Source organism: Microcaecilia unicolor, chromosome 8 (genome assembly GCF_901765095.1).
Source record: "Microcaecilia unicolor chromosome 8, aMicUni1.1, whole genome shotgun sequence".
NCBI lineage: Eukaryota > Metazoa > Chordata > Amphibia > Gymnophiona > Siphonopidae > Microcaecilia > Microcaecilia unicolor.
The window spans coordinates 72,049,938-72,074,262 of record NC_044038.1 but is presented as its reverse complement, the minus strand read 5'-3'; the positions used below and the strand labels follow the sequence as shown (position 1 = coordinate 72,074,262).

The window sequence follows — 24,325 nt, the reverse complement described above, 5'->3', positions numbered from 1 at the left end:
TCCCCTATCAGTGATGGCAAATGTTTTGCTAGCCTATCTGCCAGTAATCTGTCCAATATTTTGAGATCTACATTTAATAATGAGATTGGTCTGTATGATTCTAAAGTTTCTGGGGGTTTACCCGGTTTGGGTATCAGAGTTATTAGGGCTTCGTTCACTCTAGAGGGCCAAACTCCACGCACTGTGTCCTTGAAATATAGTGTAAGGGGCCCACTCACCCTGTGTCCCATGAGTTTATAATATTCCGTAGAAAATCCATCTATCCCTGGGCTTGTGCCCCCTGCAAGGGACTTAATCACCTGCTGCACTTCCTGGGCTCTTATTGGGGCGTTAAGCTGGTTTCTAATTTCTTGGGAGAGGCATGGCATTCCAGAGTCTTCTAGATAGTCCCTTGGCTCTGGTCCTACTACTTCTGAACCTGCCCCATATAACTCTGTAAAAAAATCTGTGAAGAGTTGTAAGATTTCTGTAGGTTTGTGTTTCTGCGTGCCATCTGGTGCATTTAACGTATGAATACGTTTTTTGGTCGTCCACGTTTTTACCATTTTTGCCAACAGCTTCCCATTTCTATTACCAAATTTAAAGTAATGAAATCGCTTACTGAATAATAGTTTCTTTGTACGTTCATGTATCAGCGTATTAAGACCTGCCAAATTTGCCATCATTTGCTCATAAGTGAGATTGGTTGGGTGTTGCTGGTGTCTACATTTGGCTTGTGTATATTGGCACTCTAGCTGTATAATGCCTTGTGATATTCTCTTGTTCCGGGTAGCCACATAACTAATGATCTCCCCCCTCATCACCGCCTTGTCTCCCAGAACAGTTTGGGTGTGTCCTGGTGCAGTATATTAGACTCAACATAAGTGTCCCACTTCTGCTCTAAATGAGATTTGAATTCTGGATACCCCTCCAAGTATGCCGGGAATCTCCATCGCCTATTTTGTTCGATAGGTGGCCCCATCTCCACATCTATCCAAATTAGCGTGTGGTCGGAGACGGCCATCGGTCCCACCTCCGCGGAGTGCACTGTCGAGAATAGGGGGGCTGATAGTAGAATATAGTCAATGCGGGACCAAGTCCGGTGGACTTTTGAAAGGTGGGTATAATCCCTTTGAGTGGGGTTTAACAGCCGCCAGGGGTCGACCAGGTCTAGTCCAAGCCTCTACCCTTACCCATCGCCCCCCAGGCTGTGGATGATGACCGGTCCAGCTCCGGGTTTAAGACTTGATTAAAGTCTCCCATTATTATCCATGGGGCCGCATCGTATTTTAGCCCTAATTTTTCTAATGTTGGGAAGAAGCTTGGGTCACGTTTATTGGGCCCATAGATACCACAAAGGTAGTATTCCTGACTCATGTAGTTCATGTGTATCAAAATAAATCTGCCCTCCTTATCTCTTTCCACTACATGTGACTCGCAAGGTAGACCTCTCTTTATAAGGATTGCTACTGCTCCCCTATGGCCTGCGGCCGATGAGTAGTAGCATTCTCCTACCCATTGTTGCCTCAATTTCTGATGTTCCTCGTCCGTCAACTTAGTCTCCTGAAGACATGCAATAGAGACCTGGTGGCGTTTTAAGCATCTTAATATCTTGGTCCGCTTCACCGGAGAACTTATCCCCGAAACATTCCAAGAAATCAGGCGTAGAGTAGGGGTCCTAGCCATTAGCCTTTTGTAAGTGTCCCCAGTACAATGAGCCTAGCTTAATTCTGGGCCCCAGGTCTCCCAGCCCCGACCTGGCGCCTCTTACAATGAAAATAAATCGTGTTCCCGTTCCATACCATCTACTTACAGAACTCATGTTCTTTCTACCTGGTGAAGACTGCTTGCCCCCCCAATCCCTTCTCTCCCTCCCCTCTATTCCCCTCCCCCTGCTCTTCCCCCCTTCTCTTCCTCCCTTGCCCCTTATCCCTTCTCTAACCTCCCTTATTTTCTCCCTCATGCCATAAATATCCGGCATATGGGTCTGTCTGATACACCCGGAATCCCCCCCGCCAAACTATTTCAACTTATATACACTTCTCTTTGCGCTCTCTATTTAACGCTACACATTAACATCACAAAATCAATCCCCTTATACAGTCTCTTACGGGTAGGAAGCGGTTTCTTCTATTTTCTCTGTCGTGTAGATTCCCACCCACAGGCATCTCTCGCAAACAGCTACTGGTCAGCTGTTAAACTTCCACCCGATCTTAAAGTCTCACAAGTAAGCAGTCGTCTAGCTTTTGTTATTCCGCTGTAGTTCTTGGGTTCTAGGTTTTAACCTTCTGCTGTCTCACTTCAGTCACGCTGGTGGACGCTCTATCCACGCCAAGGCTGACTCCGGAGTCTGAAACGATTTCCAGCCATTGCCGTTTGCACCCTCAGTGTGGCCGGGTATTGCAGAGTGAATCTTTGCTGCTTTTCCACCAGCTTCGCGCATACCGGCGTAAACGCCCTTCGCCTCATCGTAAGAGATGTGGAGTAGTCTTGAAATACTTTTATTAGGCCTCCTTCATACTTCGCTTCTTCTTTGTTAGCTTTGTAGAGGCAAAGTACTGCTGCCTTCTGTGAATAATCATGGAATTTTGCTATAACCACTCGAGGGCGAGTTTCGCGCTGTTGCTTCTGGCCAATCCTATGCGCTCTGTCTAAGCGGATGGCCATGCTTTCCCGGGCCTCTAGGAAGCGGGCTTGCAGCCAGGTTTCCAGGGTGGTGTTTAGTTGCCCGTCAGCCAGGGACTCTGGAAATCCTATAAATCATAGATTCTCGCGTCACGACCTATTCTCCAGGTCGTCTAATTTCGTCAGCTGTTCCAGCTTGTCTATACTTGTCCCCTGTTCCTGCTGCGTGTGTCTTCTACTTCTGATACCCGGGCTTCAAGCTCGCCAGTGCGGCGTGTGAGTTCTGAAGTCATATTTGTAAGTCCCGCTATCTGCTCCGATAGCTGGTTAAAACGTGAATCTAAAGCGTGGACTACCGCCTCCATTAACTCCATTATCAGGGTATCTGTTGGGGCGTGCACTGGAGACACGGATGGTGACACCGGCACCATCTTGCTTTCCGCGCCGCGGAGTCGCTCGTCTTTGCGTTTAGTTGTTTTCGCGCTCGCCGACATTTTCTGCTGTATCAGGAACTTGTCCATATATTCCAGCTCTGGTTATGAGCTCGTTTTTAATCAATTTGCAGAGATTAAGAGCGCTAAAATCTAGGTTTAGCAGAGGGTTCCAGAGCCGCGATGTAACTTGCGTCCACCGTCGCTAACTGCATCACGTGACACCCTCAAGCATGAAATTGTTGATCTGCCATTAGTGATCTGTAACCTGTTGTTAAAATCGTAGGTAGTACCTGAAGATGGGAGGGTGGCCAGTGTGATGCTGATTTTTAAAAAGGGTTCCAGGAGTAACCTGGGAATTTACAGACCAGTAAGCCTGACGTCAGTGCCATGAAAAATAGTGGAACTTATTATAAAGAATAAAATTAGGGAACACGTAGACAAACATGGTTTAATGGGACAGAGTCAGCTAGGGTTCAGCCAAGGGAAGTCTTGCCTCACCAATTTGCTTAATTTCTTTGAAGGCGTGAATAAACATGTGGAAAAGGTGAGCCCATTGATGTAGTGTATCTAGATTTTCAGAAAGCTTTTGATAAAGTTTCTCATGAGAGACTCCTGAGAAAATTAAATGGTTATTTCTGTCAATGGAGAAGAGTAAAATAAAGCCCACCTCTTCAATGCTGCGTTCGGCACCTAACCCTTACCGTTCAGTGAATCCAGACTGCCCCAATTTGTCTGCCCCTATCGGACCGACTGTTCACTTGTCTATTAGATTGTAAGCTCTTTGAGCAGGGACTGTCTCTCTTTGTTAAATTGTACAGCGCTGCGTAACCCTAGTAGTGCTCTAGAAATGTTAAGTAGTAGTAGTAAATAGTGGAGTGCCGCAGGGATCAATACTGGGACCGGTGCTATTTAACATATTTATAAATGATATGGAAATCAGAGCGATGACTGAGGTGATTAAATTTGCAGATGACACAAAACTATTCAAGGCTGTTAAAACACATGCAAACTGTGAAATATTGCAGGAAGATCTTAGGAAATTGGAAGACTGGACATCCAAATGGCAGATGAATTTAATGTGGACAAATGCAAAGTGATGCACATTGGAAAGAATAATCTGAATTATAGTTACCTGATACTAGGGTCCACCTTGGGGGTCAGCGCTCAAGAAAAAGATCTGGGTGTCGTTGTAGATAATATGCTGAAATCTTCTGCACAGTGTGCGGCAGTGGCCAAAAAGCAAACAGGATGCAAGGAATTGTTAGGAAAGGGATGGTGAATAAGACCGAAAATACTATAATGCCTCTGTATTGTTCCATGGTGCGACCACATCTTGAGTATTGTGTTCAGTTCTGGTCGCCGTATCTCAAAAAATATATAGCAGAATTAGAAAAGGTTCAAAGAAGAGCGACCAAAGTAATAAAGGGGATGGAACTCTTCCCAAATGAGGAAAAGCTAAAGAGGTTAGGGCTCTTCAGCTTGGAAAAGAGACGGATGAGGTGAGATATGATTGAGGCATAGGCGTAGTTTGACTGTTTCATTTGGGGGGGCAAAGAATGGGCGGAGCGTATTAGCATATCATTTGCATATATACATATGCAAATGAATATGCTAATATGGAGGAAGGAAAAAAGAGCTGTGATAGAAAAAAAATCCAGGGAAGATCAATAAAAAATAACACTATAAGCCTGTACTCTATTATGCTGCACAATGAAAACAAATTCCTTACAGGTTTGCTTGCTTTGTTTTGAGTGAATGGCGACAGCTGCGCGGGGGAGTGGAAAAAATGAGATTTACCAAATGATGTCTTCTTCCTTCTCTGGACTCAGGACGCTCAGGCTCAGTCACTTCACTTCCACTACGGACAAGGGTTGCAGCGGCGAACTAGTCAGTCAGTAAAAGCACCGACAAACAGGTAGGCTCGACTCCATCCTTCACTTCTTTGCCCTCTCAACGTCCCGCCCGCCCGAAAGGAAATGACGTCAGAGGAAGGCGGGACGGGACGCAGAGAGGGCAGAGAAGTGAAGGACGGAGTCGAGCCTGTCTGTTTGTTGGTGCTTTTACTGCGACTTCGGGTGAAAATTAAATAAAAGTCATAAGTCGTTTCATTTCGTTTGGGGGGGCACTGCCCCCCCTCGCCCCCCCCAGTCTACGCCTATGGATTGAGGTCTACAAAATCCTGAGTGGTGTAGAAGTAAATTGAGTTTTTACTCATTCCAAAAGTACAAAGACGAGGGGACAGTCAAGAAAGTTACATGGAAATACTTTTAAAACAAATAGAAGGAAATATTTTTTCACTCAACAAATAGTTAAACTCTGGAACTCATTGCTGGAAGATGTGGTAACAGTGGTTAGTGTATTTGGGTTTAAAAAGGTTTAGACAAGTTCCTGGAGGAAAAGTCCATAGTCTGCTATTGAGACAGACATGGGAAGCAACTGCTTGCCCTGGGATTGGTAGCATTGAGTGTTGCCACGATTTGGGTTTCTGCCAGGTACTTATGACCTGGCTTGACCACTGTTGGAAACAGGATACTAGGCTAGATGGACCATTGGTCTGACCTAGTATGGCTGCTCTTATGTTCTTATGATCTTGGTGCAACACACACCAGAGGATATCATTTTATAAATGAAAATGTACAAAAAGAGAGGGGCTTTATACATGTAAGTAGCTCTATTGACATGTACAAGCTGCAATATTGTTCCTTACACATTTAAACCTACGTATCTCTGGGGAACTGCTTAAGGAGCTGGCCTCCACAACTCAAAGTTTTACTGACTTAGGGTAGTCTTCAGTGCCAAAGAGGTAAACACAATTTCTCTCGCAGGCTTTCCATGCAAGGCCAGCCTAAATGAGAATGAGAAATTAGCCCATGGTTACGCATAACTTGATGCAGGTGTTAATACCAACAGGGAAATTTTCCAATATATATGTGTATTGCTGGTCTGAAATATAGAGTCCATGTAAGCCTTGCAAGTTCTCCCAACACTTAATCTGAACATACCTCTTTCAAATTAGTGCATGCTGCCAGTATATAAGTGGAGTCTTTTCTAAAACTAACCCCGCTGATCTCATCACATGGTTTCCAGTACCATCTCTATGCTGATGACACCCGGCTTTACCTCTCCACTCCCGACATCACAGTCGAAACCCAGGCCAAAGTTTCGGCCTGCCTTTCAGACATCGCTGCCTGGATGTCCAACCGGCATCTGAAACTGAACATGGCAAAGACTGAGCTCCTTGTCTTTCCACCCAAACCCTCTTCTCCTCTTCCCCCACTTTCCGTCTCTGCTGACAACGCCCTCATCCTCCCCGTCTCTTCAGCCCGCAATCTCGGAGTCATTTTCGACTCCTCCCTCTCCTTCTCTGCCCATATCCAGCAGACAGCTAAGACCTGTCGCTTCCTCCCTCTATAATATTAGCAAAATTCGCCCATTCCTCTCTGAACAGACCACCCGAACCCTCGTCCACTCGCTCGTTACCTCTCGTCTTGACTATTGCAACCTTCTCCTCGCTGGCCTCCCGCTTAGCCACCTATCCCCCCTTCAATCTGTCCAAAATTCCGCCGCACGTCTTATCTACCGCGTGAACCGATACTCTCATATCACCCCTCTCCTCAAGTTGCTTCACTGGCTCCCGATCCGCTACCGTATACAGTTCAAGCTTCTCCTATTGACCTTCAAGTGCACTCAATCTGCAGCCCCCCATTACCCCTCTACCCTCCTCTCCCCGTATGTTCCCACCCGTAACCTCCGCTCTCAGGACAAATCACTCCTATGTGTACCCTTCTCTACCACCGCTAACTCCAGACTCCGCCCCTTCTGCCTCGCATCACCTTATGCCTGGAACAGACTTCCCGAGCCCATATGCCATGCGCCCTCCCTGCCCATTTTCAAGTCCTTACTCAAAGCCCATCTCTTCTCCATTGCTTTTGGCGCCTAACCACCTTCCCCATTCATGATACCTACACTGACTAAATAGTTTGTTACCTTTAGATTGTAAGCTCTCTTGAGCAGGGACTGTACTTCCCCATGTTTAAACTTGTACAGCGCTGCGTAACCCTGGCAGCGCTATAGAAATGCTAAGTAGTAGTAGTAGTAAAACTAACCCCGCTGATATTTAGCTTTTGATGGTCAAAATATTTTTAAATGCCAGTGGCCATGGACTTTTTATATCTGAATATTCAGTGCCAGAACTTACCCAGATTCTGTGATTTCCATAAGTACAACCCAGGATAATACATAATTGGCGCGTTAGTGCATACATGTAATACTGAATAGTAACATAACAGTTGCTAATCTTGCTAACTGCCTGTCACTAATGGGTGATGCCCTCTAACACTACCTATTTTGGCAGAAGGTGCATGTTGAATTGAACCTGCTTTACACCACCTTGGGTGAATCTGTTCAAATCCTAATAAATAAATAAATTTAATTGAATTATATAGGCCAGAAGTGTGTAGTTTGCAAAAGTCGGTCAAGGGTAGTTCGAGGAGGTCAATACCTGACCCCTCACGTCTTCACACACTTTTGAGGAAAACAAATTCTGCCCAAAACCAGTTTGTATCTGTAAAATAGGGCTATACTATGTGGCAGGTATTTTACATAAGACACATCCCCATTATTTAAATAACTTCGATGCAACTATCTAATTTTGTTTCTGCACTGACCCCCTTCTGTATGCCTGCAGTGGTCTTCAGTGAATACTTGTTACTACACTCCCCCACATTCCTTTCTATTTTACGCTAACTGACTGTACAATTTATAATAGCTCCTTCACCTGTCACAGATGCAATGCATCCAGCTTTCCCATGAAGCTGTTGGTCTTCACTCCCAGTCCTCGATGGCTGCCAATAGATCAGGTTTTCAGGATATCCAAAATGAATATACATGAGAGAGATTATAAGGCATGCAAATCTCCTTTATACATGTTCATTAAAGATATTGTGAAAATCTGCTTTATTAGTGGTTCTTATTTTATTTTATTTTCATTTATTTATTTATTTTATATAATATATTAATAGTCCACACAATCTATTAATTCTAGGCGGATTACTATCCTGCTTATAATCGAAATAGAAAAACGCCTATATTGTGACACAAATCGGGAGATAGACGTTTATCTCACAAAAACAAATAAAGCGGTATAATCGAAAGCCGAATTTGGACGTTTTCAACTGCACTCCGTCGCGGATGCGGACAAAGTTGATGGGGGCGTGTCGAAGGCGTGGTGAAGGCGAAACTGGGGCGTGGTTATCGGCCGATCAGAGATGGGCGCCTTTCGCCAATAATGGAAAAAAAATATGCGTTTTTAGCGAGAATTTAGGGCACTTTTCCTGGACCCTGTTTTTCCACGAATAAGGCCCCAAAAAGTGCCCTAAATGACCAGATGACCACTGGAGGGAATCGGGGATGACCTCCCCTGACTCCCCCAGTGGTCACAAACCCCCTCCCACCACAAAATATGCCGTTTCACAACTTTTTATTTTCACCCTCAAATGTCATACCCACCTCCCTGGCAGCAGTATGCAGGTCACTGGAGCAGTTATTAGGGGGTGCAGTGGACTTCAGGCAGGTGGACCCAGGCCCATCCCCCCCCCCACCTGTTACACTTGTGCTGGTAAATGGGAGCCCTCCAAACCGCCCCCCAAACCCACTGTACCCACATGTAGGTGCCCCCCTTCACCCCTTAGGGCTATAGTAATGGTGTAGAATTGTGGGCAGTGGGTTTTGAGGGGGATTTGGGGGGCTTAACACACAAGGGAAGGGTGCTATGCACCTGGGAGCTCTTTTACCTTTTTTTTTGTTTTTGTAAAAGTGCCCCCTAGGGTGCCCGGTTGGTGTCCTGGCATGTGAGGGGGACCAGTGCACTACGAATCCTGGCCCCTCCCACGAATAAATGTCTTGGAGTTATTCGTTTTTGAGCTGGGCGCTTTCGGTTTTCATTATTGCTGAAAAACAAAAACGCCCAGCTCAAACAAAGATAAACGTCCATGTTTTTTGAAAATACGGTTCGGTCCGCCCCTTCACGGACCCGTTCTCGGAGATAAACGCCCATGGAGATAGACGTTTCCGTTCAATTATGCCCCTTAATATGTCCCTACAGAAACTTTTAAAGGTTTATGAGGTTTCCATTTTGAGGTAAAGAGGGGCATTTTCGATATGACATCTAAATCCGACTTTGGATGTTTTGCTAGAAACATCCAAAACTCAAGTAGTGAAAATGACCATTTTCAAACCAGAAAAACTATCTTTTTCTTTGAAAATGACCATTTCCTAGATTTTGTTGTGCTTAGTACGCCTGTCTTTATGGACCATAAACCCCCCCAAAAAAACATTCAAGTGAAAAACGCACAAAATCATGCCATTGGGACATAGGAAGAGCCACCTTTCCTAGTAGACTGGCCACACAGGCATCCCAGCATAGCAGTGGGGCACCTTAGGGGGCACTGCAGTGGACTTCACATAAAAGGTCCTAGGTACACATCTCACCATTACCCCCTTATATTGTATGGTGAATTCTTCAAAACCCTCAAAAAACCTACTGTACCCAACTGTACACTACTACAATAGTCCTTATGGCTGCAGGTGTCACCTATATGGATATTGTTTGAGGGGGGGAGGGCTGACACTTTCCACCACAAGTGTAATAGAGTGGATTATGAGCCTTGGTCACCTTCTCTATAGTGCACTGCATCGACCACTAGGCTATTCCAGGAACCTGCTTGCTGCTCTAATAGAATTGGCCATAATATCTGAAGCTGTCATAGAGGCTGGTATGTACTGTTTTATTTACATCGTTGTGGGGGTGGGGGGTCAATGACCTTTGAAGGAGTAAGAGGGTGTCATTCCTATATTCCTGCATTGGTCATCTAGTCATTTAGGGCACTTTTTTGTGGCTTATTCGTTAATAAAACAGGTCTAGACCAAAACGTCCAACTTATAGCTCTGGGTCTTTTTGTTTTGTTCCATTATGGCAGAAAAACGTCCAAGTGTTAGGAACGCCTAGATCCCACCCTTAACATGACCATGATTTGATGTGATTTGCACGCACTTCTGATGGACTTCATAGAAAAACATCTAAAAATTGGTTTTGACAATACCAGTTATTAGAAAAACTTCCAAATGCAGATTTATGCCACTTTTTGGATGTTTTTCTCTTTTGAAAATGAGCCCCAAAATGTTCCAAGCTTTAGGAGCAGCATAGGCAAAAGCTGTGGCTCAGGAGGTGTTGAGCCTTATAACAGAGGGAGATGGGAGGTGAAGAAGGGCTTGCTGAGAGGAACGCAGGGGTCGAGGGGAGAAGAGAGGAATGAGTAAGTTTGAGAGGTAAGCTGGAGCTGATGGGCGAAGGCCTTTATAAACCAGGAGGAGGAGTTTTTAATATGGCAGGAAGCGGGTAGCCAGTGTTCATCTTTAAGTAAAGGAGTCACTTGATCAATTTTGTGTGCATTACATAGAAGTTAAACGACAGGGAACTGTAAATGCTTCAAAGAAGAAAGAGGTAGACCGGAAAAGAGTGTGTTACAATAATCCAAATGGGTGATAACAAGAGAAAGAAGAAGAGTATAAATGGATGAAACAGGAAGATAAGACTTAATCAAAAGGATTCATTGTAAGGCAAAAAAGGAAGACTGAACTACTTTGGTAATAGGATTGTTAAATGTTATTATTCTACTTGTAGAGGACTGGGAGTAAACTAAGGCACTAAGCAGTGTAGGCAATGGCTTGGGAATGCCAGGCTGATAGGGAGTTGCTTTCTCCATTCTGGTGGTGGTTACTTCTACCAATCAACCTGTACAGCAGCATCTGATTGGACCTGTCCCTTAAATTTGCAGGTGTGGCATTTGGAACACTATAGAACTACTGGCAGCCCAAACTGAATTTGAGCAGTGTTTGAAAGACGGCTGGCCCATGGAGGAGGAGGGATGTTCCTTTCACCAGCCATTACCACTAGGGGTGACCTGAGAGGGATAACGAGCCATCTGCAGAGACTCATTGCAAGGCCTCATTTGCATAAGTATTTGCATAAATCAATATAGATCTAAAAGGCAGGAACTTGAGTGAAAAACACAGCCACTCATGCCAAGGGCTGGCTTTGACTATGGCAGTTTTTTTTTAGGTGGGGAGAGAAGAGGAGAAGAACCTTTATGCCTAGGGGTGCCAAAGAGATAATTTTGACCCTGGTCAGCAGTGCAGTCTGATCTCTCCTCCTGTAAGAGGAGGAAAATCAAGGGTGTGCAAATGGCTTCTAACCATCCTCAGCTAACACAGATCCTATTTTCTTCTCCATCCAGGGATGGAATCACTGCAAGCAACCCCATTGGGACCACCTGGAGCCTGGTAGATTCATGTGGTAACCAGTACAAGCATATATCTTATGACCTGGGATTCCTGTGGATGCTGACCACAGATGGCAGAATTCTGAAGTGCAGTGCCTGCTCAGAATGAGGTCCCTGCACCTCTCATCTCTTCTCCTTCCAAACAATTAGACATGTTAATAACTTTCTCTGCCTGTTTTTCCCCTACATTTAAAACAGAAAAGATGCTTCCATATAATCCCATCAAGCTGGGTTTGTACAATAAAATGCCCTTTTTATTTCCATGCTACTGGGTCTGCTACTGTCTCTTCATTAACCTCATTTGTATGACTCTGTCTTCTGCAGTACTGCCCCCCTGTGTAGTGGAATGGATTCCGTTGGCAATTTTTGTAACAGTTGTTATACTGTGATGGGTGTAAAGAGAGAGATTTGGGGGTCAGTCTGTGCAAGGAAATCTAGTATTTTTTTGCAGTTCAAATCCTGCTGCTGGTCCTCAGGTATCAAAATAGATTGTACACCCTCATGGGACAAGGGAAATACCTAATGTAACTCACCTTGAGCTGCTACTGAAAATGATGTGAGCTGTCTAAATATAAAATAACAAAAATGTACTAGCAGAGGGCATCATTTTCCTGTCTCCTATCTCTTATTCAATGACCATGAATTTCAATAAACGTTTCCTGATCACAGGGCCTTTTTATCTAAATGTCATGTATTCCTCTCAGTATCTGGAAGTCCCAGCCAATTATGAGGTAGGAATATTGTGCAGGATTACCACCAACTTAGGTTTTCAAGATATTCTGAATTAGCACGCCTGTCTCTGTATTTGCCAGGTGCAGCAAATCTGTTCCACATTCAGCACATCTGTTGCTCTAATGCCACATTCAACATGCGTAGCTCACTTTCATGGTGGCTTTTTTAATATTGCTTGGATCACTATTGCCTTTTAGTATATGACGTTTAAAATCACTCCACAGTCTACACATTGCCGCCTCCTCCTCAGCACTGGATACTGAGCCTCAACAAATTCTTGTTCACAGTGGGTTTGGGGAATGTCAGGATTTATTCAAAAGCAACAGAGAATTCAGAATAACTGGCAGAGTGACATCTTCTCCATCTACACATGGCATAGAGTGGGTTTTCTGATCTATCAGTAGACCTGCCAAGTCTCCTGCTTTCTGCGGGAGACTTATCTCCAATACTGCTGCTAGGGATCCAAGAGCTCCCGCTTAGCAGCCAGCCCCTCCATTGGCAGCAGAAGATGCGTTAATAAGACATCATCTCCTGCCACTGCAGGACCAGTCTTGTGACCGCAGGAGCAACTTCTTCATACAACAGCTGAGGTCTGTCAAGAGGTAGAGCCAGGAGGTGGAATGGGGTGGACCTGATGTGTAGCTAGACTGAATGGAGCAGAGCTGGTGGTACCTCTTAAAAATTGAGTTCCCTTGGTATTTCTGTGTCAGTGATAGTGGATTCTATTGAGTATTTTGGTAAATGCCTTGACCCCAATTCTGAGCACCCCATGAATCCTCCTGCTCAAGCAGTTTCTTCTAATTAGTGAGCCATTGGCACAGCAGCTGCTGCCTGTACTCATGCCCCATCATCTCAGCTTCTTCAAACTAATACTTTGCTGTTTTTCTTTAAAACACAGAAAAATAAACCAAAGCAGCAGGATCAAAAATTCATACACTAATAGAGTTTATAATGCCTGACACTTATCTTTCCCAGCTTGAAAATTTAATATACTTGCTTGTGAAAGGAGTGATTGTAAGAGACCGAGTGCTGAGTAAGGAGGCTTTTCATTTTAGACTGAAGCTTAATTTTTAGTCTAGAGGGCTAGATCTCGTATTCCAATAAAATGCTCACTTGTTACTGCCCCTTTCCATATCTTACAGTACTTACACATCTGCCCGTGCCCTGCCTCTCCCGCTGCAGTATCACGGAAGCCTGGTCCTTGTTTTATTAACTTCACAGCAAAGCACTTGGGGCTTCTATCACCAGCTCTTTTGGCAGCACCTCCCAATGTTTATTCACTTCTGTAGTTTGTTGGAATTTAACGGGTCCTCCCCTACTCCCCTGAGCACCTCCCGATGGGACATTTAGAGTCATCAAATTTATTTTGTTACATTTGTACCCCGCGCTTTCCCACTCATGGCAGGCTCAATGCGGCTTACATGGGGCAATGGAGGGTTAAGTGACTTGCCCAGAGTCAAAAGGAGCTGCCTGTGCCTGAAGTGGGAATCAAACTCAGTTCCTCAGGACCAAAGTCCACCACCCTAACCACTAGGCCTCTCCTCCACTCTAATAAGAGGACAGGCTGTGGTTCCCCTGTTTAGGGGATCAATCCTAAGAGAGGGTGTGAAATCCATCTGTTCTAATTCCTCCTCCCCTCCCTACATAATCCATTTCAATAAAGAATAATAAAATAACCAATTTGAAGACAGAGCGATATACCTGGACACTTTACACAGGTGATAAGGTGGGGAAGAGAGAGCAAAGACACTTTATACAAGAAGGTGGAGAAGAGAAAAAGGCGTGGTCACTTTATACATGTTAAAGAAATGTCTATATCTGATCTTCTGCCTCTTTCATGGTTTCTCCAGCTCCATACCTGTCAATTTTAGCTTAGCCACATCCTGGTAGATGAACTGTGGTCCTCTGGGTATGTTGCCATACATTGAGCACTTGTTCAGGTTCAGCCTTATTATTCTTTAATTTCTGCCAGATTTTTTACAGCCAGTTGGTAATAACAACTAAACATGATGGGCCTGATATTCAGCTGCTAAAAATGCCCACTTAACTCCACATAAGTGATTTCTGGCTGTGAAATCACTTTGAATATTAACTTAACTTGCAGCTGCTTATTATTCAATGGGGCAACTGTATGCCATCAGCTTACAAGAATTAATGTATATTAAAAGTCTGAATAATATTCCCCAGTAGAAAATTATTGACCTGTAAGGGTGAGATTACAGGTCCCTAGGGGTTCCACAAGTCATTGAACAAAAACTGTAATTCAGATTGCAGAAGAAAATAATTGCTTTCTGTCAGACACTAGGAGCCTCCGTCACGAAGGTTGTTTTAATGCTTGTCTTTTTACCACCACTCCAAATTATTATTATGTACCAGCCATTCACAATTTGGAGTGATAAAAAAACCAAGAAGGCCACGTATGAGAAAAGCAATTTTTATTACTTACCAAAATACAAATACGATTAATAATTTCTCATGGGAGAACAGCGCTGCTACACTTTATCCTCCTCACTCTCCACATAACCATTCTCATTATCTTTCAGTCTCGCAATTCCATTGCTATCTTTTCTCCTTTCTCCAATATATCTGAAAAAGGTTTTGTCACCTCTCTTTACATCTTTAGCCATTCTCCACAAAATCCTTCTCCAGGATTTTCCTCCGTGAATACCGAAGAGAAGAAACAATTACTTCTCTTCGGTATTCACGGAGGGAAATCTTGGACAAGGACCGCTGTCAAGACAATATCTGGGAACGGAGTGGATACTGCACTGTTTACAGAAGAAAGAGTTTATAAACAGCTGGAGAATCTGAAGGTGGACAAAGCTATGGGGCTGGATTGGATACATCCAAAGATACTGAGGGAGCTCAGGGAGGTCCTGGCGGGACCTCTTAAAAATTTATTTAATAGATCTTTAGAGATGGGAGAAGTTCTGTGAGATTGGAGACAAGCGGATGTGGCCCCTCTTCACAAAAGTGGAGACAGGGAAGAAGTTGGAAACTACAGACCGGTAAGTCTCACGTCGGTGGTAGGAAAAATAATGGAGTCACTGCTGAAAGAAAGGATAGTTAACTTTCTAGAAGCCAGTGGGTTACAGGACCCGAGGCAACATGGCTTTACCAAAGGAAAATCCTGCCAAACAAATCTCATTGACTTCTTTGATTGGGTGACCAAAGAACTGGATGAAGGACGTGCGCTAGATGTAATCTACTTGGATTTCAGCAAAGCCGTTGACACGGTCCCCCACAGAAGATTCGTGAATAAGCTGAGAGGGCTGAACTTAGGCACCCACGATCGCCTGCCTATATATGGCAGATTTCGAACAGCAATATGTATATAACTCGAAGTTTACACTTCATATAAGGGTGTGGAAAAGGTTCATAGATGATGTGTTCCTGGTATGGAAAGGGGAGAAGCAACAACTGGAGGAATTTTTCCAATATATAAATATGTATGATGACTACATCAAATTTGAATCAAATGTGGGAAGCTCGTCCATCAATTATCTGGATATAACAATAACTCAAAATCAAGGTAGATTTGATACAACCATATTTTGAATGCCAACTGACACCTATACCCTGCTCCATTATAAAAGTTTCCACCCGAGCACTACGAAAGCAGGCATCTCAACAGGGCAGTTCCTAAGAGTGAGAAAATTATGTGGCATGGAAGACAGCTTTAAAATGCATGCACGCGACATGTACAATCATTTTAGATCTAGAGGTTACCCTCCAAAGATGATCAAGAAAGCCCATAAGAGAGCATCCAGCACACATCAACAATGGTTACTGCAACCAGCAACAAAAAATAGGGGGCATCGGGAGCATTTCACGTGCATATTACCGTACTCCACCCAAGCAGGACAAATAAAAAATATTATTAAAAAACATTGGCCCATGCTGTCTTTACACAACTTTAAAGAAACTCCACAATTTGCATCTACAAGGGCAAAAAACATGGGGGAATTGTTACAGTGACACAAGACAGATCCGTTGGGCAGTAGCAAAAGTATTTTGGGTCAAGGACATAAACCCTGTACCAAGTGTGTTTACTGTAAATATATGACAAACCGATTCCATAAAACATTCTAGAACAGGGAGACCTTATTGGATTACAACCTCCACAAATTGTGAGTCATCTCAAGTGGTTTATGGAATTTTCTGCTCTTGTCAGAAATGGTACATTGGGTACATCACCCGCAAAATAAAGCAGAGAATAGCAGAGCACATTATCAATTTGAGGATAAAAAAGAAGGAAGCCCCTTTTGTGGACCACTGGACACAAATGAATCATGAACTACAGGATTTAAAATATGTAGTCCTATCTCAGGCCCATCTTCCAAATGGGGGAGACATCGCAAAACTTCTGTTACGAAAGGAGCAACAACTCATATTTCAATGGAATACGGTAATGCCTCATGGTCTAAACTGGGAAATAGAATGGATAAACGAATAAGGTAAACATTGGATGACATTAACAGTGATGTATATAAAAGCAGAGCGCACGCATCTGCGTTTGTGGTTTGAAAGTCTTGTATGGGTCGAAGCTCCATGCCAGGTATGCCGGAAATGCAGCATACTAAGTCTTGTTTAAATTAGTGCGTCAGTAAGAGAGAGCTAATTTAATTCACATAATAGGGGGGATGAGTATGAAAGGGTGCACAGCTTAATAGTTTTTCAGAACCTGGATGATTGTGATTCATATTTTAAAGACTTGTATAGTTCTTCTGAAGACGCTGAAAACAGCGAAACACAGCTTGTGTTGAAAACTAAGAGAGAATTGAAAGGAGTGGAGTCTGAGGACTGTATAAATGTGACTTCATGAATTGATAGAAGATCACATGCACTTTAGTCACATTATTCGCTGCACCGGAGGCACCAGATTACTATCTGTGGCACGGAGAAAGACAGCCATCAAAGTCTCTGCAACCCTGAGATAAGTAATATAAAAAAAATTCTTATGGTTTATAGAGCCCATAAGGGCTAGGTAACAACAATGATAGGTGGTAGGGAGGGTTGTAGTGCGATGATGTAAGGTGCATATCATTACTAAGTGCCGAAAAAGCCGATGTAATATATGAAAACTGAGCACTACATACATTTAAAAATAAATATTTTTATATGATATAATATTAAGAGCAAAATGAAAAACTCAAAAAAAGAATAAAACTCTAAGGTATCTTTGGAATGCTTGTAAGTTAAAATTTTATGTCAAGAAGTGCAGAGTGATGCATTTGGGGTGCAGAAACCCAAAAGAGAGATACGTAATAGGAGGGGAGAGATTAGTAAGCTCAACTCAGGAGAGAGACCTTGGGTTGTTGGTGTCCGAGAATCTGAAGGTGAAGAAACAATGTGACAAGGCGACGGCCATGGCCAGAAGGATGCTAGGCTACATAGAGAGGGGTATAACCAGCAGAAGAAAGGAGGTGTTGATGCCCCTCTACAAGTCGTTGGTGAGGCCCCACTTGGAGTATTGTGTTAAGTTTTGGAGGCCATATCTTGCTAAAAATGTAAAAAGACTGGAAGCGGTGCAAAGAAAAGCTACAAAAATAGTATGGGATTTGCGTTGCAAACCGTACGAGGAGAGAAAGGAGAAACAGGGGTGACATGATACAGACATTCAAATATTTGAAAGGTATTAATCCGCAAACAAACCTTTTCCGGAGACAGGAAGGTGGTAGAACTAGAGGAGAACTAGGGTGGTAGGTACGTGGAATGCCCGCCCATGGGAGGTGGTGGAGATGAAAACGGTAAAGGAATTCAAACATGCATGGGATAAACACGAATCCTGTTTAGAAGGAATGGATCTCTGGAATCTTAGCGGAGATTGGGTGACAATGCCGGTAATTGAAGAGTAAAGCCGGTGCTGGGCAGACTTCTACGGTCTGTGCCCTGATCGTGGCTGAATAGATATAGATGGGCTGGATTGTAAATTTTAAGGGGATTCGATGTTAGCTTCAGAACTTTTAGTACAAGAACAGTGCTGGGCAGATTTTTACGGTCTGTGCCCTGAGAAAAGCAGGGACAAATCAAACTTGGCTATACATATAAAGTATCACATATCATGTAAAATGAGTTTATCTTGTTGGGCAGACTGGATGGACCATTCAGGTCTTTATCTGTCGTCATTTACTATGTTACTATGTAAGAGTTCCATCCCCTTTATCACTTTGGTCGCTCTTCTTTGAACATTTTCTAATTCCGCTAAATCTTTTTTGAGATACGGTGGCCAGAACTGAAAGCAATACTCAAGGTGAGTTTGTACAATGGAGCAATGCCACCACTGCACACTGGGCTGAAGATTTCAGTGTATTGTCTACAATGACACCTAGATCTTTTTCTTGAGTGCTGACTCCTAAGGTGGTACCTAGCATCAGGTAACTATGATTCAGATTATTCTTCCCAATGCACAATTTGGATGCCCAGTCTTCTAGTTTCCTAAGGTCTTCCTGCAATTTTTCACAATCCGCATGTGTCTTGACAACTTTGAATAGTTTTGTGTCATCAGCAAATTTAATCACCTCACTAGTTGTTCTGATTTGCAGATCATTTATAAATATGTTAAATAGCACCAGTCCCAGTACAGATCCCTGAGGCACTCCACTATTTACCCTCTTCCATTGAGAAAAATGGCTATTTAACCTTACCTTCTGTTTTCTGTCCAATAACCAATTCCTAAGCCACAGAAGGGCACTGCCTCCTATTCAGGGCCGGTCTTAGAAATTGTGGGGCCCTGTGCAGACCAATTCGGTGGGCTCCCCCAGCCCTCGCCTCCCCACCTAGCCCCACCCTCCATTGACAAGATGCTTTATTAAAAAATAATTTTTTTAAATGTTTTATTTATGAAATTTCAAATAAAGACAAATCAAGCAAAACTTGTACAGAAAAACTGATTCAAATAAGCACAATGATATTATAGGAAACCTGGGATTAAGCAATGAAAATAACCAGAAAATTAGCTAACAATGCAAGCTCATTTTCCCCTTCACTCATCATCTCCTCCTTTTCACCTCTCACCTACTTATCATATTTCTATCTCTCACTTTTACATCCTCCCGAGCCCTCCCATTGTCCCCGCTTCTCTCGCTCTCTTTCCTTTCCCAGCCTATTCTTACTTTATCTTTCCCTCACTCCCTCTCCCAATCCCTTATCTACTTTTTTCTAACTCTCATTCCCTCACCAGCCACAGTTGTTTCCCTGTATCCCAACCCTTTCTGACATCTAAGCCATTTCCTCTTTCTTTTACCACCACCCAGCTTCCTATTCCTCCTCAATGTATCTGCAATTCTATGTTTTCCCTGCCATTCTATGGTCCCATTTCTTTACACTGCTTCCTAGGCCACCTGCCTCTCTGATCCTGTACACCACCTCTCCACCCATCTCTCTATACCTTCCCCCTTTGTTACTCTCACCCACTCACTACAGCCTCACCCCTCCCCCAGCCCCAGCATCAGACATTCCTATCATCTTCAAGTCAGTCCCGTTCTCCCATCTCTAGCAGCAGACTCTCTCCCACCCTATCTCCACCTTGTGACTCTTTCTCCTTCTGCCTCCCCAAATCCAGTATCCCCCTCTATCTATTCACTCCATGTCCATCCTCCCCCTTCTCAAAAATGGCCTGACATCTTTTTCCTCTCTCCCTCCCCCCAAAAATGGTCTGGCATTTTTCCCTTCTTTCCTGCCCCCAACATGGTCCACCATCCCTGCCCCTCTTTCTCCTTCCCATCCTGCACTTCTTCTGTCTCCCTCCTCTTATCGAGAATTTCCCCTCTTTCTTCCTTCCACCCCCTAAATGGTCCAAGTATTTTTCTCTCCTCTTCCTCTTCCCCCATCCTTTCATGTGGTCCAGAATCTCCCCTTCTTGATACCCCTCTGTGACCCTCCTCTCAAACCTTACTTTCGCGGTTCTTTTGTAGTTTTTGCAGGATCTTCATGTTTGAGCTCCAGAAAGTCAGTGCCAGTCCTGCCTCCCTGACGCACGCATCCTGTTATATGTGGGCAGGACCTGGCAGCTACTTTCCAGTGCTCAAACATGAGGCTCCACAGTACCTTGTGCTTCAAGCTACTGATGTTGTTGTTGCAAAAAGTACAAAAGAACCATGAAAAGAAGGTTTGAGGAGAGGGTCACAGAGGGATATCAAGAAGAGGAGATGCGGGACCAAGTGAGGGGGGGGGGGGGGGAAGGAGGAGAAGAGAAAAGATGTAAACTTTGCCTCTCAGCAAGGGGTTCAGCGGGAGATGACCCACCAAGATTTGGCAGGTCTGCAGTGCCGGGGCCGCGGTGCCCCTGGGACTACGAGGCACTGTGCAGCCACCCCTGTTGCCCCTGCCTAAAACTGGCCCTGCTCCTATCCCATGACTTTTTAATTTTCTCCTGAGGAACTTTGTCAAAAGCTTTCTGAAAATCTAGATACATTACATCAATCAGGCCACCATTATCCTCATATGTGGCCTAGTGGTTAGAGCACCAGTCTTGACATTTAGAGGTGGCTGGTTCCAATCCCACTGCTGTTCCTTTTGATCTTGAGCAAGTCACTTAACTCTCCATTGCGTCAGGTAGAAAATTAGATTGTGAGCCCTCCAGGGACAGCTAAATAATCAGTATACCTGAATGTAACTCACCTTGAGCTACTACTGAAAAAAGTGTGAGCAAAATCCAAATAAATAAATAAATGCTTATTCACGCCTTCAAAGGAATAATCAAATTAGTGAGGCAAGACTTCCCTTGGCTAACCCATGCTGACTCTGTACAATGATATTATAGGATATTATAGGAAAGCTATGTTAAGAACATAGGAATTGCCATACTGGGTCAGACCAAAGGTCCATCTAGCCCAGAATCCTGTTTTCCAAACAGTGGCCAAGCCAGGTCACAAGTACCTGGTAGAAATCCAAATCGTAGCAACACTCCATACTACAAATCCTAGGGCAAGCAGTTGCCATGTCTGTCTCAATAGCAGACTATGGACTTTTCCTCCATGTTTGCTTACAATGTTAAAATGTTCATAGATTTGCCAATACAAAAACAGTTTCTCCTTCTGACTTCTCTGGCTTTCTTTGATTGTTGACGAGCCAGAAGGGAGGGGTTGCTCTTGAGCAGGGATAGGTAGTTGACTTAATTGCTCTTTGGAATGTGGTCAGTGCTAGCACAATCTCTCAAAGATTCTGGTTTTAAACTTCCACAAGTCTTCTGCTTTTTCATAAGCTTAACTTTTCTGATAAATGCACTTAAACAGTCCCAAACATTGCTTTTCTTAGCTAGAAGTTCACTTGAATGCAGCTCAGTTAACATCCAGAATGATACAAGCAGAGTTACTTGATTCACTTTTTCTTTCTGGTTTGATTAACTTACACAAATCTGCCTCTTCACGAGCTTAACGTTTCTCATAAATGCACTTAAACAGTCCCAAACACTGATTTTCTTAGCTAAAAGTTCACTTGAATGCAGATCAGTTAACATCCAGAATGGTACAAGCTGATTTACTTGATTCACCCTTTCATTTGATTAACTTACATGAATCTGTCTCTTCTCAAGCTTAACTTTTCTGGTATGATTAAATGCAGTGCAGAATGCTCTTTTAAAGGCACGCTTGTCCTGCTGAAAATTTCTTCATCTCCTTCAATAACTATTTAGTTTTTACTTTGTTTTTTTACTTGTTTTTTTTACTGTCAAGCCTCTTAAGACTTGTTAACTGTAAAGTCTGAATATCTTGAAATATAACCTTGGCACACCAGCACACACCTGAAGTCTCTTTATTTTCAGAAGTTTCCTTTATTGAATACATATAGATAATTTACTCACAGTCAGATGTTCAAAAGTGTTGCCCCAGGGCACAGAGACTCCATAATTCTGAAAGCTGTATCAGTGGTTGGAAGTAGAAATCTGAAGAAAGACAGCTTTATTGCAGAGGTAGGAAAATAGTTGAACAGGTAGAAGTAGCTCAGAGCTGGGTGACTGGAAAGTGCAATATCTCATTAGGAAGATATATTCAAGGTTAAAAACCCAGTCCATTTCATGGAGCTTAGCAGGACAAGTGCTGTCTGAAGCAAGATGGAGAATGCCTGATGAAGAAAGAGAGAGAGAGGCCAAGAAGGGCTCACACAGGCCCGGGGGGGGGGGGGGGGGGGGGGGGGAGACCAATGGGGACAGAGCCTGCCATTAGCTAGCAAGGGTGGTCCTAGAGGACAGACCTCGATTGGAGGGAAAGGTCATACCTGGCTGACCTCTCAGGACAGAGATAGTAAGAATGCCCAGGAAATGATAGCAGGTAGACAAAGGAGCCAAGCTTGGCTGAGAAAGAGAAGAGGTCTAGGCAGCAGCACAGGCCAATAGTAACAGTTCTTATACAGGCAGGTGTGTTTGCACTACCTGTGAAACTACATTACACAGCAGTAAAAATCCTTAGAAGTGAGAATAACAGTAAAAGCATTAAACACATTTTAGGGTCACATGGAGGGGCATAATCAAACGGGGCTGGCCATCTACATATGGGTGGCCATCTCTAAGGCCGGTCCCGTAAAGCGGCATACCTGACCGCATTATTGAAACGAGATGGCCGGCCAATCTTTTGTTTCGATAATATGGTCGGGGCCAGCCAAATCTCAACATTTGGGCCAGCCTTAGAGATCGTCGGTGTTAGAGATGGCCGCCATTGGTTTTTGCAGATAATGGATACTAATGGCAGCTATCTCAAACCCGGCCAAATTCAAGGCCTTTGGTCGTGGGAGGAGCCAGTATTTATAGTGCAGTGGTCCCCCTCACATGCCAGGACACCAACCGGGCACCCTAGGGGGCACTGCAGTGGACTTCAGAAATTGCTCCCAGGTGCATAGCTCCCTTACCTTGTGTGCTGAGCCCCTCAAAACCCACTACCCACAACTGTACACCACTACCATAGCCCTTAAAGGGTAAAGGGGGGCACCTACATGTGAGTACAGTAGGTTTGTGGTGGGTTTTGGAGGGCTCCCATTTACCACCACAAGTGTAACAGGTAGGGGGGGATGGGCCTGGGTTCGCCTACCTGAAGTGCACTGCAGTACCCACTAAAAACTGCTCCAGGGACCTGCATAGTGCTGTGATGGAGCTGGGTATGACATTTGAGGCTGGCATAGAGGCTGGCACAAAAATGTTTAAAAAAATTTTTTTTGGGTGAGAGGGGGTTGGTGACCACTGGGGGAGTAAGGGGAGGTGATCCCCGATTCCCTCCAGTGGTCATCTTTTTAGTTGGGGCACTTTTTTGAGGCTTGGTCCTAAAAATAAATGGACCAAGTAAAGCCAGCCTAGTGCTCGTCAGAGCTGGCCTTCTTTTTTCCATTGTCGGCCGAAGGCGGCCATGTCTTAACCATGCCCCCATCCCGCCTTCCGTACCCTGCCGACACGCCCCCTTGAACTTTGGCCAGCCCTGCGACGGTAAGCAGTTGAAGCCAGCCAAAATCGGCTTTCGATTATACCGATTTGGCTGGCTTTAGGAGAAGGCCGGCCATCTCCCGATTTGTGTTAGAAGATGGCCGGCCTTCTCCTTTGAAAATAAGCAGGATTATAAACTAGAGCAAGGCTGTCAAAGGACAGAACAATTATTCCTTCCTAGAAACTCTGTTCATTGGGTAAATTTCTCTTATCTGTACCCGTCTCCTCCACTGCCAACTTCAGACTCCATTCCTTTTATTTTGCTGCACTATATGCCTGGAATAGACTTCCTGAGTCGGTATGTCAAGCTCCGTCTCTGGTCATATTCAAATCTAGGCTAAATTTTTGAGGCTGCTTTTAAAGCCTAACTCCTATTCACTTGTTCAGCAGCCATGTCTGTTTCAATCATTCCCACAATAAGTAGTTCCTTAATCCTTTATTTGTCCTGTTTCTCAGTCTTGAATAGATTGTAAGCTCTGTAGAGCAGGGACTATTTCATGCATGTTTAGTGTACAGCACTGTGTAGGTCTAGTAGCTCTATAGAAATGCTAAGTAGTAGTAGTAGTAATAAATGCATGTCCTGTTGGTTTCTTGTGTTCAGTTGATTTAATTCCCGTGGACCTAACGTTTAATATTAGTGGCAGAGCAGGGTATGAATAAGCTGGCAATACCAGGGCAGTGTTGTAAGTAGGGTCATCACATTCCCTAAAGTAATTTAATCTTTCAGATTTGTTGCTTGTATAAGAAGGTTTGCAAAAATGTGTGTTCAGGTAGTGAACCTGATGAGTTGATTGATTGCTTCACCACTG

At 43.9% G+C, this 24,325-nt stretch overlaps 1 protein-coding gene across 1 annotated transcript in view; it reads left to right on the top strand.

Moving 5' to 3' along the window:
* LOC115476965 (fish-egg lectin-like) overlaps window positions 1-12,043 on the top strand; it is a 51,598-nt gene extending 39,555 nt beyond the window's left edge. Inside the window, exon 4 of the mRNA XM_030213571.1 lies at window positions 11,333-12,043. Coding sequence (XP_030069431.1) covers window positions 11,333-11,486 — 154 coding nt within the window. The 3' untranslated portion in view covers window positions 11,487-12,043. The remainder of the gene's footprint in view (window positions 1-11,332) is intronic.
* The last annotated feature ends 12,282 nt before the right edge of the window (window positions 12,044-24,325 follow it).